The sequence below is a fragment of the Xyrauchen texanus genome, chromosome 31 (genome assembly GCF_025860055.1).
Source record: "Xyrauchen texanus isolate HMW12.3.18 chromosome 31, RBS_HiC_50CHRs, whole genome shotgun sequence".
In the NCBI taxonomy this organism is placed as follows: domain Eukaryota; kingdom Metazoa; phylum Chordata; class Actinopteri; order Cypriniformes; family Catostomidae; genus Xyrauchen; species Xyrauchen texanus.
In genome coordinates, this window is record NC_068306.1 from 196,961 (window position 1) to 210,222 (window position 13,262).

At 45.3% G+C, this 13,262-nt stretch overlaps 1 protein-coding gene across 1 annotated transcript; it reads left to right on the top strand.

Annotated features, from left to right (window-relative positions):
- The first annotated feature begins 9,125 nt into the window (after window positions 1-9,125).
- Window positions 9,126-12,116, top strand: ccn1 (cellular communication network factor 1). Its single transcript, XM_052100215.1, has 5 exons — window positions 9,126-9,318; window positions 9,911-10,124; window positions 10,379-10,723; window positions 10,822-11,018; window positions 11,125-12,116. Exons 1-5 carry the CDS (start codon window positions 9,271-9,273, stop codon window positions 11,425-11,427), a joined length of 1,107 nt encoding a protein of 368 aa, XP_051956175.1. The 5' UTR covers window positions 9,126-9,270; the 3' UTR covers window positions 11,428-12,116.
- The last annotated feature ends 1,146 nt before the right edge of the window (window positions 12,117-13,262 follow it).

Here is a 13,262-nt window from a genome sequence, read left to right on the forward strand (position 1 = left end):
TCATTTCACCTGGAAACCGCCGCAATACGCCACGTAAAAAAAATCCTTTTTACAATACGTTACGTATTGTAACACGAGTTTGAATCCAGGGTGTGCTGAGTGACTCCAGCCAGGTCTACATAGCAACCAAATTGGCCTGGTTGCTAGGGAGGGTAGAGTCACATGGGGTAACCTCCTCGTGGTCGCTATAATGTGGTTCTCGCTCTCGGTGTGGTGTGTGGTGAGTTGTGCGTGGATGCCGCGGAGAATAGAGTGAAGCCTCCACACGCGCTACGTCTCCATGGTAACGTGCTCAACAAGCCACGTGATAAGATGCGCGGGTTGACGTCTCAGACGTGGAGGCAACTGAGATTCATCCTCCTCCACCCGGATTGAGGCGAGTCACTACGCCACCACGAGGACATAGAGCGCATTGGGAATTGGGCGTGCTAAATTGGGGGCTCAACAAAACTCGAACAACATGTACCTCCCCAACCCCCCCAGAATCTACGCCCCTGATTGGCATTTGTAGCCTATTTGTTGTCTCGTGACAGCTTTTAAAATCCAAAAAACGTATTATGTTGCTGTTATTGCTGGTTGAGCTTCTGGGTGAAGAGCTACAATCTACATGTACTAGTGGAGTCGTGTTTGTCTGGAGAGTTACGGTACCTGCTCTCAGCTCCGGGTCTGGTGATGAGCGCCGTGTCACCGCACACCACCGCAGCATCCTCCACGAACACGCGGGCAGCTCGATCACCTCCAGCCCGAGCCGGTGCTTCATGTTCCCTCTGCGCTTAGAGAAGGTCCACCTCCCGACTCCCGCTCCTGCGCGCTTCTTTCGCCAGAGACAGCGGGATCCCGCGGACCACGGCGTGGGTAACGCTCCCGGACCCGTCCATCAGTCCAGCCGTGTTCCACCTTCACTTTCCACCGCTGCAGCTCCACTATCACGAACCGTCGCGCGACAGCCCGTTGTTGCAAAACGGTGCCTGTTTTGTTTATCAACTTGTTTGTTTGTTGTTGTTTTCCCCCCTTGTTGCGGTCCTGCGCGCGGAATACTCGAGCTCTGAACGGGCGAGAACAAACAGCGCGGCGATGACGTCAAGGGCGCTCCCGACACGCCGCGCGCAACAAGATTATTTATTGAAAATGTGCAATTAGGATGTTGTTAGCATTGTTGTATTGCTTTTTGCTCAGATTTACACTCACCTAAGTAAATTCAGTCATCAAAAGCACTTATACATTGTTTCTGAAATACATCCTGAAGCAGGGGCGTAGAAAACGCGCGGGAGGGGTGGACGGGTCCCCGTCACTTTCAATAAAACTAAAGTTCCCGCCCTTTTTCACGGGGCAAATCTGTTTACACTGTGTCTTTTGTACAGCACATGTCTAAAGGTGTAAATTGCAAAAGATAAAATTCACTGGTCAATCATGTAATTAACTTTGAATGGATTGAGAGCCTCTATTTCTTATATATTTACGTCTAATCGTTCGGTCCCCCTCACTTTTGAAAATCCCGCTACACCCCTGTATCCAAACCACCTTCAGAGAACACCAAAACTCAGACTGTAAACCTGTGCTACCCCTTTAAATCAGTGTTGAACCGTAATACTTTATGCTTTTATATCTGGAAACTTAATTTTTTTAGTTTAATATAGGCTACATTATTAATCTAAGTCTTCACATTTTTGTTAATACCTAAATAAAAAAACAATGGAACACGTTAGGAGGCCATTCGTGATGTTATGTGTTCGTTAGACCGTTGTGCAGCATCTCGCGCGTGCAAGAGCGTCGCGTAAAGGCTCAAATATACTCTACGTAAGTACGTGTACGCAGACGCATCTTGCTACGTAAGATCGATTTCACACGTCGTTGCGTTGTGAAATGTGTCCGAGCGCAGTTCATAGCCTAACGCGGGTTCACATTGTATTCTCAGCGTCCCCGCTAGGGGCGCTACAGTCATGGCGGAGCAGCAAGTCATGCCGAACATATTTTTCTGTTGTCTTTTTAGCAAATACATAAGCACACACTGCTCAGATGTCGACGTGTTGACTCCAACACATCCGGTTTTAGGTGGCGCCTAAAAATTTATTTCGCCCCCTTGTGGTCGGAGGTTTATAACTGCCAGAGCAACGCAAAAGCGCACGTAATGTATGCACAAAGGGACCACACGTTGGACACGCGTCTGCGTTTAGCTACTTACGCTACTTATAGTTAAGTATTTTGGGGCCTAACATCTGTTGCCTTTATTTTGCGCGCAGGAACGCGATCAGGCTTAACGGCCCGTAACAATATACAATCAATAATGGCAGATGATTTACGAGTTAATTTTTTTTGTAACATTTATTATGATTTTTAATAATGTTATATTTATATAAAAGTGTTTTCTTTCTCTTGCGAAACGTTTTTTTAGTTTTACTTTAAAAACGTGACAATCTTTTCACGCTAATGTAATTTCGTAATTAAAATCGGTTATATATATTCCATATATATAAACATGGAGAAATATAGGACACATTCGGATTCCCCGCCCCTCCTCCACAAATCGGGAACATAGTGCACGCCGAGCTCAGCCCCCCGAGGACACCCGCAGGGGATTCTACCCCCGTGTGCGCCATTACGCCGCCAATCACCTCCAGAACAGCTCATTAAATGACACCAGTGTAATAAATAATATGCTGTAGGGTGACGGTAGTAATGAGAAATATACACACAGTACTGTCAAGGATTGTCCATTTTTAGAAATAATTATTCCATATCCGAGGCCATATTGTGTGTGTGTGTGTGTGTGTGTGTGTGTGTGTGTGTGTGTGCGTGTGGAATTCCTCTTTCTATGGACATTCCTCAGCCTTTCCATCTTTCCGTCGAGTCTGGCTGGAATCATTCTCCAGACATCCGTGAGTACATTCCTCCACACCCCAGGACCAAAGTTTGTCTTGTCTTGTTCCAAATCCACTCAATTATCCGGAGCGGTCTAAACATTCCCGGAGCCCCACATTCCATCTTCTCATTCCGTCCCCCCGTCCCCTCCTTCCCTCCCTGGGCTCCATTTTCCATTCCTGTGGCTTTCCCCCAGGAGGGGAAATATGTGGGTTTAGGAAAAGCCGAGCGCTCGTAACGCACCTGGCTCACAGATCGGAGGGCCGTAAAAGCGGAATGAACTTTGAAGATCTTCAAAGAGCTTTTGGAACAGTTCTTGCACGGGCAAAACACATTTAATAATGGCTCTCTCTGCTTGAACATTATATGATTGACTTAAGAAGACAAAGAGTTACCATGATGTCCATAGTGTGTTAACGTGAGTGTGATGTCATGACCACATACGGGAGTTAATCTCACCGTTTCCACGCAGCTTTCCTGAACACAAACGAAAGAGTCGAGAATCCAGACTATAAACAGCTCTGATCCCACACATTTGTCTACTGTACGTCTCTAAGAGTAAACACGCTTTCTCTTACAATGTCATGACTAAAATATTTATCTACGGCAGGTGTGATTTATAGAAGCTGTAAATATCACACATTACCGGGGAATCCACTCCACAACACTAATACTGTTGCTCATCCTTAAGTATTATTGTCATATGTATTAAAAGTTGGCTGTTTGTGCAACAGACACGAATGACTCCTCAAATCATGTGGCTTGTTGAGGAGAAATGTGCCGTTGCTTTTCTAGGTGATCAAGCTTAAGAATTTCTCCTAGCGGATGATAAAAAGGCAAACAAATACCATAGACTTACATCGAAGGAGGTACTTGAGTCATATCTAGAGACCAGAAAATCAGAGACACTTTTGACTTTGTAAGCAACCACCTAGCAACTTCTCAGAACAACATAGCAACCACACAGAAATGCACTAACAACCACTCAAAACACCCTGGCAAAGGCATAGGAACACACAAACAACCACTCATAACACCTTAACAACTGTTTAGCAATACACTGGCAACCATCTAGCACACCCTAGCAACAACCTAGCAATGTACTGCCCCTGTCAACCACATAGAACACCATAGAAACCGTGCAGATCACCCTAAGCAACCTCTTATAATACACCTTAGCAACCACATTACAACACCCTGGTAATCACTCAGAACATCCTAGCAACCACCCAAAAACATCCTAGCAACCACCCAAAAACATCCTAGCAACCACTCATACCACCTTAGAAACCGATTAGCAATGCCCTGGCAACCAACCAGAACACCCTAGCAACCACCCAGAACACCTTAGAAACCATTCATCAATGCCCTTCCAATCACTCATAACATCCTAGCAACCACACAGAACATACTAGCAACCCCTCATACCACCTTAGCAATTGATTAGCAATGCCCTGGCAACCATATAGAACACCTTAGCAACCACCCAAGAACACCCTAGTAACCATTTAGCAATGCAATACAATCATTCTGAATTGCAACACCCAGGTAATCATTCATAGCATCCTAGCAACCACCCAAAACATCCTACCAACTACTCATTCCACCTTAGCAACTACTTAGCATTGCCCTGGCAACCATTCAGAACACCCTAGCAACCACATAGAACACCTTAGCAAGCAGATTACCACACCCTGGCAACCACCCAGAATACCTTAGCAACCACCCAAAACACCTTAGCAACCATTTAGCAATGCCCTTCCAACTACCCAGAACACCCAAGCAACTAATAGAACACCTTAGCAACTGCATTGCAACACCCTGGCAACCATCCAGAATACATTAGCAACCACCCAAAACACCATAGCAACCACTTAGCAATGTCCTGGCAACCATCTTGAGCACCCCAGCAAACACATTGAACACCTCAACAACTGCACTGCAACACCTTGGCAATCACCTAGAACATCCAAGTAACCACTCATACTACCTTAGCAACTGCTTAGCAATGCCCTGGCAACCATCCAAAACACCCTAGAAACCACCCAGAACACCTTGACAACCACCAAGGACCCCCTAGCAACCACATTGCAACACCTTGGCAATCACTCTAGCATTTTTGACTTCAGAAAATGTGAAAGTTTCTGCATATTATGGTTCTAAATCTTTCATTGAGAAGCAAAGACAAATTCCAGCCACAATTGATCCATTTATGCATGACATTTTATGGACACTGATTCACACTTGACAGGCCTTTTGTTGTGTGTGGGTTTGAAATGACAGTAGTCCTTCTGCAAACACTGGGAGAAAAGACAGGAAATGACATGGCAAAGTCTTAGTGAACTATGACAGGAAAAGCCACAGAGCAAACAAAGCAGAATACCTGGATAAGATCACAGTCTGATCTCTCTCCATCTGTACTTCCACACTGGAGGTGTCAAGCCACATCCTACAGTAGAATAAACACAGCCAGAGCTTTACATAATGTAGAAATGTGGCCAGCTCTGCTTTAAGGGTGGGTGGGATAGCGGGGGTTTGAGCCACTGAGTCATGCGTTTGTAATCAATCGTCGCCGCCAGACCACCATTCCGCTTCCAAGGCGCTGGAAGAAAGAGGAAGACCATTGGAAAATATTATGTTTGCCATTACAACATGGTGGACGCAAATGAAAAACGCTCTTGTAATGGTTCCTGGATGTGTAATTCCAGAGTTGAAAAATGAGCGGTGACTCCACTGGAATACAATGACAGCACTGTTTCCTAAAACCCTGCACCCCTCTCGTCGGGAGAGACGGGGAACGGTCTCTGATCGGCATGTGTAGAAACAGATGTCAATCCTTCAGATGCAACCATGAGCTCATATATTCGCTCGATGCACTCTGCGGTCACTCTCTCCAGGGAACACACTTCATTTGACCTCTTTCGATCACTGTCGCACTGGGAAGTGGGAAATGTAGGCTACTACAGAGTGGCCGAAAGGTGCTCGGTCACTTGAGTCAAGAGTTTTCAAACCTGGGTGTATATTTACAACCTTAATGTTATGTTTTCAACCTGATCTCATAGAATGAACTCTACTCTATATACATTTCTGGCAATGTTGCTGTGTCAGGAAAGATACAAATTTAAGTTGTTATTCACTGATGATCTTTCTCTCCTAAGAGCCGTTCATCTCCTTGTGGCGGGGTGAGCTAGAGACAGACACAGTGGGTGTGGATTCAGGCCTTGGATGGGCATTTATTGGAAATAAACTTACAAAATCCATGAAATAAAAGGGTTTTTTCTGCTTTTTAGTTTACTTAATTTAATTGAACTAAGCCAACACAATTCTAGAACGGAGGCTGAAGATCATCGCTAAGGCTATTATTTGGCCGCCCACATGTGAATGTCCGATTTTGCCCCGTGACAAGTGAAATCCTTAAGGATTCATGGATTTCAGAATCATGGCTATCACGGAATCACGCCAGCGCCATCTTACGGGGCGGCTGTGGCTCAGTTGGTAGAGCGGGTCGGCCACTAATCGCAGGGTTGGTGGTTCAATTCCTGGCCTACACGACTCCTCCACATGCCGAAGTGTCCTAGTGCAAATGATGCTAGAGGCTGTAGACTTTAGCCACCTTGTTAGAGCACCTGCCTCCCATGCCGGAGACCTAGGTTCGAGTCAACATGTGTAGAACAAGAGTGTCACATTGGTGCCGTGACCTGGTTGGGAGTGAGGTTTAGGGGGGTGAGTGTAACGGGAGCCAGCTGGTAGATAGCTGTGCAGTGTGTAAACCTCACTCTCCTGACCTCAAGAGGTGCGCTAGAGGCTGTAGCCTTCAGCCTCCTTGTTAGAGCACCCGCCTCCCACGCCGGTGACCTAGGTTCAAGTCCCATATGGAGCGGATAGAACACTGAACCCCAAGTTGCTCCCAATGGCAGGCTAGCCCCTTACATAGCAGCTCTGCCGCCACTGGTGTATGAATGTATGTGTGAATGGGTGAATGAGACGCAGTGTAAAGCGCTTTGAATACCGTTAAGGCTTAAAAAGGCGCTATATAAGTGCAAACCATTTTACCATTTGATTTTTCACGGGAATGACAACGAGGCTTTGAGGGATAGACTTACGGTCTCTTCGATGGGCTGTACCGGAGTACACAAAGAACTCCAGACAACATGAGTTGTGGACAATCAGATGTGGTCTAGGAGCTTTATACGGCGCTATACCGTCCGTGCCGTTGAAGAGACGGTAAGTCTATTCCCCAGAGCCTCGTTGTCATTCCCATTACAAATCAAAGATGGCGCTAGCGTCAATAAGGTCTATCCACGTAGCACTGACCACATGTGATCGGATCACCAATAGCACATCTTAATACCAAGGGCATAGCCAGGAATTACCTTTGGGTGAGCCTCAATAAAAATGGACGGGCCAAGATTTTGCTAAACCACTGGAGCATCTGAACAGAATATATCTTATCCAAAGAGCACCGGTGGGAATTCTTATACACCCAAGTAGCTCTCCTTGCATGCTGCGTTTGACAATAATATCTAATATTCTGGGTGACGCCTTGGGCTAATCTGGGCCTAGCACAAGCTAACTTTTCAAACATTTGAGCACAGATGACCCTTACTTTTACACATTTAGACATGTTGATGTGTGACCGAAATGAAGAAATAGCTTATATGGCGAATGCCAACCTAATTACACACTTTAAATCATCAGTGACGGTGACCACTACAAACAATCATGTTTGGCACTTGTCCACGGATCATATTTACTACAGTGACACAGTACAACACATCACCATCTAGTGTCGCAATCAGGGAAGGAAACCGAAAGCCGTTCAATCACAGTGTTTGAAGACACAAAATAAGCTTGTGCCTCTTACATAGTCTCTGCGAACAGGCCGGAAACATCTTCATGCCATGTTTTGATGGCTTATAAGAGGGTTTGGCCACTAGTTACTTGGTCAGCAAAGCATAGGCTGGTTTAAACTGATTGTCATTAGGGAGATTGCAAGTTCACAGGTCCCATTCTTGTGGGTTGCATCATGCAAACTGGTCTAAAGAAGTCAACACCAGTAACAGCCAGTAAAGACACTGGAGTAAACACACCTGAGAAGTGACAGCTCTCCAAAGGTCCTCTGCATCTCATCCAAGTGTCTACATGGAGACCTTTGGGTTGCCAGCATCCCAGTCCTAAAATCTCCAGAGTTTCAGTCAAATGTCACTCAGAGAAACACTCCACTGTTTTGCTTTTTGGACATCTCATATGGAAAATTGGATCCGTTGCACTACGTGATGGACAGACGGCATGAATATTAAGTTAGCTGCAGGAATGTCCTCCATGGAGAGCACATTTAAGGGCCCTTTAAGCTGTCAGGAAAGCTTTGTGGTTGGATAACTCCAACAGAAATGCTAATAATGGAGGCTACTGCACAGACCAAATATGGTAATATTGTTACGTCTGGAGTCAGACTGCACATCTGGAATCGCTTAGAGCTGTTGAGCAAAGGGAGAGAGAGAGAGGAGGGAGGCGAGCCAAAAATAGAAGCCGTAGAGCTGGAATTCGGAGCGTCTCCAAACGCGCACAGACGCGACATTTTTAGGGTGCATGATGGCACAGAGGTGTTTTTTGGAACAGTTGCGCCTCTAAAGGGGAGGTAAATGGACAGAACAATGTGCTCCCCAAAAGACACATTCCTGATATGTTTATGGGTCGCGCGCATCCTGTGGCGCATGCGCGTGATGCGCGCGGAAAGAACGCCTTTGATAGACCTCTGGGGGCGACGACATAGTTGTACGGCGAGTAATAACGCTGATCATTCACATGATGACGACATGTGAAAATACATAAAGAAAGAAAGATAGCAGGTTTGGAAGTATTGAGCTTTGCGCGCATTATGTTGGTGGAATAATAGCAATAAAGCCATAAAAAGGCATATGTCTACAAAATGAAAAACAAAAGTAGTAGCTCTTTTACATGTATAGATATGCTATCATATCACAACCCCAATAATAGTTATGATTCCAAAGACTTTACGCAATAACTTTACGCAGAGGATAAAGGGAACGTGGAAAGCAGAGAGAAAGAAATAGAGAAGGGGAACCAGTAAAACAATGTGTTCGGTGCGAGGGGAAAATTCATTTAGGAGGGGGAAAAAAAGAAAGTTAGACAGGGTGGTGCTTAGCTCGGATGGAAAACGCGCCAAGAAACATTCCTCGCATTCTATCGGAACGGTTCAGCACTATGACGTCAGCGCGCTGCTCCGGTATAAAAGAGGCGCAGAGCGCGTCTTGACTCTCAGAGCGCGGCGAAAACAAACCGAGAACGCGACGCACCTGCGGGTCTGAGCGCACGAACGTGCTAAACGAGGACTAACACCGAGGAATTGTTCATTTTATACCCACACACATCTACAGAGAGAAAGCGAAGATGTTTGCTTGGGCTGTTGTCGTGATCCTTGTTACACACTTTAATGTGGTGAGTTCATTTTTATTAATAATACGATCATTATAAAAGATGTAAAGAAAGCATAACTTACCGGGAAAGAAAGATAATGCAGTGTAATTCTATAATACAACCATTCTGTTTCAAAGACTTATCTTGTTTTGGTGAACTTACCCATTTCAAAGTCACTTTAGATAATCTGTCAATTATCGAAGCACGCAGTGAGGGGGTGTTCACACAGAGCGTGTTCCATCTGCGCTATTTTTTGACTGTTGATTCATGTGCACGTGCGTCAGGCGGAGCGTTGCGTCGTGTCTCGCAGCCACGAGCATTGCGTTTAACGTCTGGAGACCCTCGCGTTCTGTTCCGTCTTCCCTCTAGATGTTTTCGAACGCGTTTTCCTGTGTGAACACCCCATAATATTGTATATTTGAGCTCTGTTGAAATTGTATAGCAAGACTAAAGGAAAACTGTAATCACCATAGACATTAATATTCAGATTCGTTTTGCTCAATGAAAGATTCATACACTTTTACATTTGGACACCTAGCACTCTTGTAACATCTCGTTTCATCCTTGTTATACAAGTGGCTAGTTGCTTAAATCTGCTGGTTTCTCCTTTCAGGTATTCTCCAGTTGCCCGGCGACATGCTCATGCCCGTTAGAGCTGCCCAAGTGCACACCTGGAGTCAGTCTGGTATCGGACGGCTGCGGCTGCTGCAAAGTTTGCGCAAGACAGTTGAACGAAGACTGCAGCAAGACCGAGCCGTGCGACCACACCAAAGGGCTGGAGTGCAACTTTGGGGCCAGCCATGGGGCCACCAGGGGCATCTGCCGAGGTATGTTTCTCATTATCCAAAATAAAAGACACTGAATGGAAAGCATGTGTGAATTGGGGGAATGTCTTTCTGGAAACAGTGAAAATAACTTTTCTTTGTAATGCTATAGCCTGTGTGCTTGAATCACAGATCCTTTAGGGCACTTTTTTAAGGGAAAGTTTTAAAACAAATTTAAGAATCACGTGAAATGTCTAATGCATGTGGATAGTGACCACTAGACCACTAAAATATGCCCTTCATTTTCTCTCTTGCAGCCAAATCTGAGGGCAGACCATGTGAGTACAACAGCAGGATCTATCAGAATGGAGAGAGTTTCCAACCCAACTGCAAGCATCAGTGCACGTGCATCGACGGGGCGGTGGGGTGCATTCCTCTGTGCCCACAAGAGCTCTCCCTGCCAACGCTGGGCTGCGCCAACCCCAGACTGGTCAAAGTGCCAGGCCAGTGCTGCGAGGAATGGGTTTGCGACGATGGAAAGCAAAGGGAACCATCTCACAAGCTGTTCGGCAACGACCCAATAGTCGATGATTCCGAAAGTGACCTCACCAACAAGAACGAGCTCATCTCTGGACTCAACCCTGCACTCAAAACTTTACCTGGTAAGCTCAAGTCTTTGCCTGACCAATCACATGGCCTAGAATAGCACACGTTTGGTTTGCACCTGTGGAGTTTTAAATGGCGCTTTATTTATTTTCAGCATTCCGAATGCAGCCGGAATCCCGCAGGTTTGAGAAGTGCATAATCCAGATAACACCCTGGTCTCAATGCTCCAAGACCTGTGGCACTGGAATCTCCACTAGAATAACCAATGACAACAGAGACTGCAAACTGGTGAAGGAGAGCAGGATCTGTGAAGTCCGTCCATGCAGTCAGTCGCAACACGCTAGCCTGAAGGTAAGAGCATCCTCAAGTTCTGCAACATCCCTGCAAAGCAAACCCACTGCATTGGCTGTCATTGGTTGCATCCAATTGATCGTTCTTAATCTCTTGTCTTCAACAGAAAGGAAAGAAATGCAACCGTACCAAGAAGTCCATGCAGCCGGTGAAGTTCACCTACGCCGGATGTTCCAGCCTGAAGAAGTACCATCCCAGGTACTGCGGCTCCTGCGTGGACGGCCGCTGCTGCAGTCCGCAGCAAACACGCACCATCCGCGTCAAGTACCGCTGCGAAGACGGCGAGACCTTCAACAAGAACGTCATGATGATCGAGTCCTGCAAGTGCACCTACAACTGCTCCCACGACAACGACACCTCCTACCCCTTTTACAGACTCTTCAACGACATCCACAAGTTCAGAGATTGAGCGGCAGGAAATCCCACCTCGTGCCTTCCATGACCGGGGCTGCATCACGAGTGACATCACGACCAGCTGCAATAGCGGGGGGGGGGCCCGCCTGCCACCCAATCAACTACCATCTCCTGTTGTAACTAGATTCCCACGGAATTACGGACTTACATTACGGGGACTTTGAAGTGCACTGTTTGCTGAGGCCGCGTCAGCGTTTCAAACGGCTCGCTCCACACTGGAGCCATGCGATTTATAGCTTCGTTACGGAGCAAACTGTAAAGATGAAATGAATTGTACAATGTAGTTGTTAATATTAAATTTGTGATGTATATGTTGATGTCCAAATACAGTGACCCAAATGGCAGACTTGTATGCGTGTATATTCCAATCTGTAGATATACACGTGCGTAATTTAATGAACCTATTCAAGTCAATGAAGCCAGGTTGAGTTTGTCCAACTCTTTCACTCGTAAAGTGGTTGAACGCATCCTTGTTGTTTGGCAGCTATAGGAAACCAACTCCACAACATGATTAACAACGCAATGAGTTGACTTAAACATTGAATGAATGTTTTATTATTGTTATTGATATTATTTATCTTAAAATGTAGCTCTTTTATTTGAATGTTGTCATACTGGAATAAAGTGTAAAAAGTATCTATGATCTAATTTTATATGTTACAAATAAAAAGATTTATTTATGAAATTAACACCCTGAATGCTCATTGCTTCCTTGAACACTCATCATAGAAAGATGTTGAAGTAAAAGACCAATCAACAAACATTTCAACACCAGTTAGAAAGCACTAAGAATGAGGGGTTGGATATATAGCAGCTATTCTGGATCTCTCTCTCTCTCTCTCTCTCTCTGTTGAATGGACTGCTATTGAGGAACCAAAAGACTTGACTCGCTTCCTACTCTCGTTAATAGAGAGGAATGTCATGAAGGTTTCAAAGTGTTTATATAACCACCAACCAATTTATAGACCCATGAGTTTAATGAATACTGATCTTATCTTTAATATATGACCTTAAACTACATAACTCGTTATAAAGCCCCAATCGTCTAGCACATCATGTGACTCTCAGCTGGAATGATATTTATCTCAAGGGAAGTTTGATCCAAGTGAAGGAATGTTTCGGTGGCTTACAGTGCAGACGCACTGATGGTCGGCAGATGTTGGAAAATATTTGGAAGCAGCTTGTTCGTTTTGGTACGTTCTGCTAAAAATATGCCACTTCTAAAAGAACAGAGATCCTAAACCCCAAGCCAGAGTGCATTAAGTTATCCCATCAGACAATAGCAACAGAAATGGATGGTTCGATCACACCATACAGGCGTTTCAGACATGGAAAAGTTGGAAAAGTGAGGTTGATATTGGAGCAGGACAGCATTCCAGATGTTTCCTTGAGATACGAAAATCAAATGCCCAATTTCTAAAAACAAAAGTGGATGAAATGACAAGAACACAAACAAATAAATTACTGAAGGGTTATTCAGATGGATGTCCATTTTTCCCCAGCGGTATCGTGAATGCAGAAGTGTGTTATCAAGGCGCCAGGACGCATCTCTGTTATGCAATAACGTCTAGATTGTCTCTGAGACTTTATTTGGACGGGAAAATGCCTTGAGGCCAATAAAACATCCCTCCCCTGATAAACACCAACACATATGATCCATAGAGACAGATCCTGACATCACTATTCACAGTTCATAACAATACTGGAGTGGTGGTGGTGTAGTGGCTAAAGCACAGGGCTGTTAATCAGAAGGTCACAGGTTCTAACCCCATGGCCACCACCATTGTGTCCTTGAGCAAGGCACTTAACTCCAGGTTGGTCCAGGGGGAT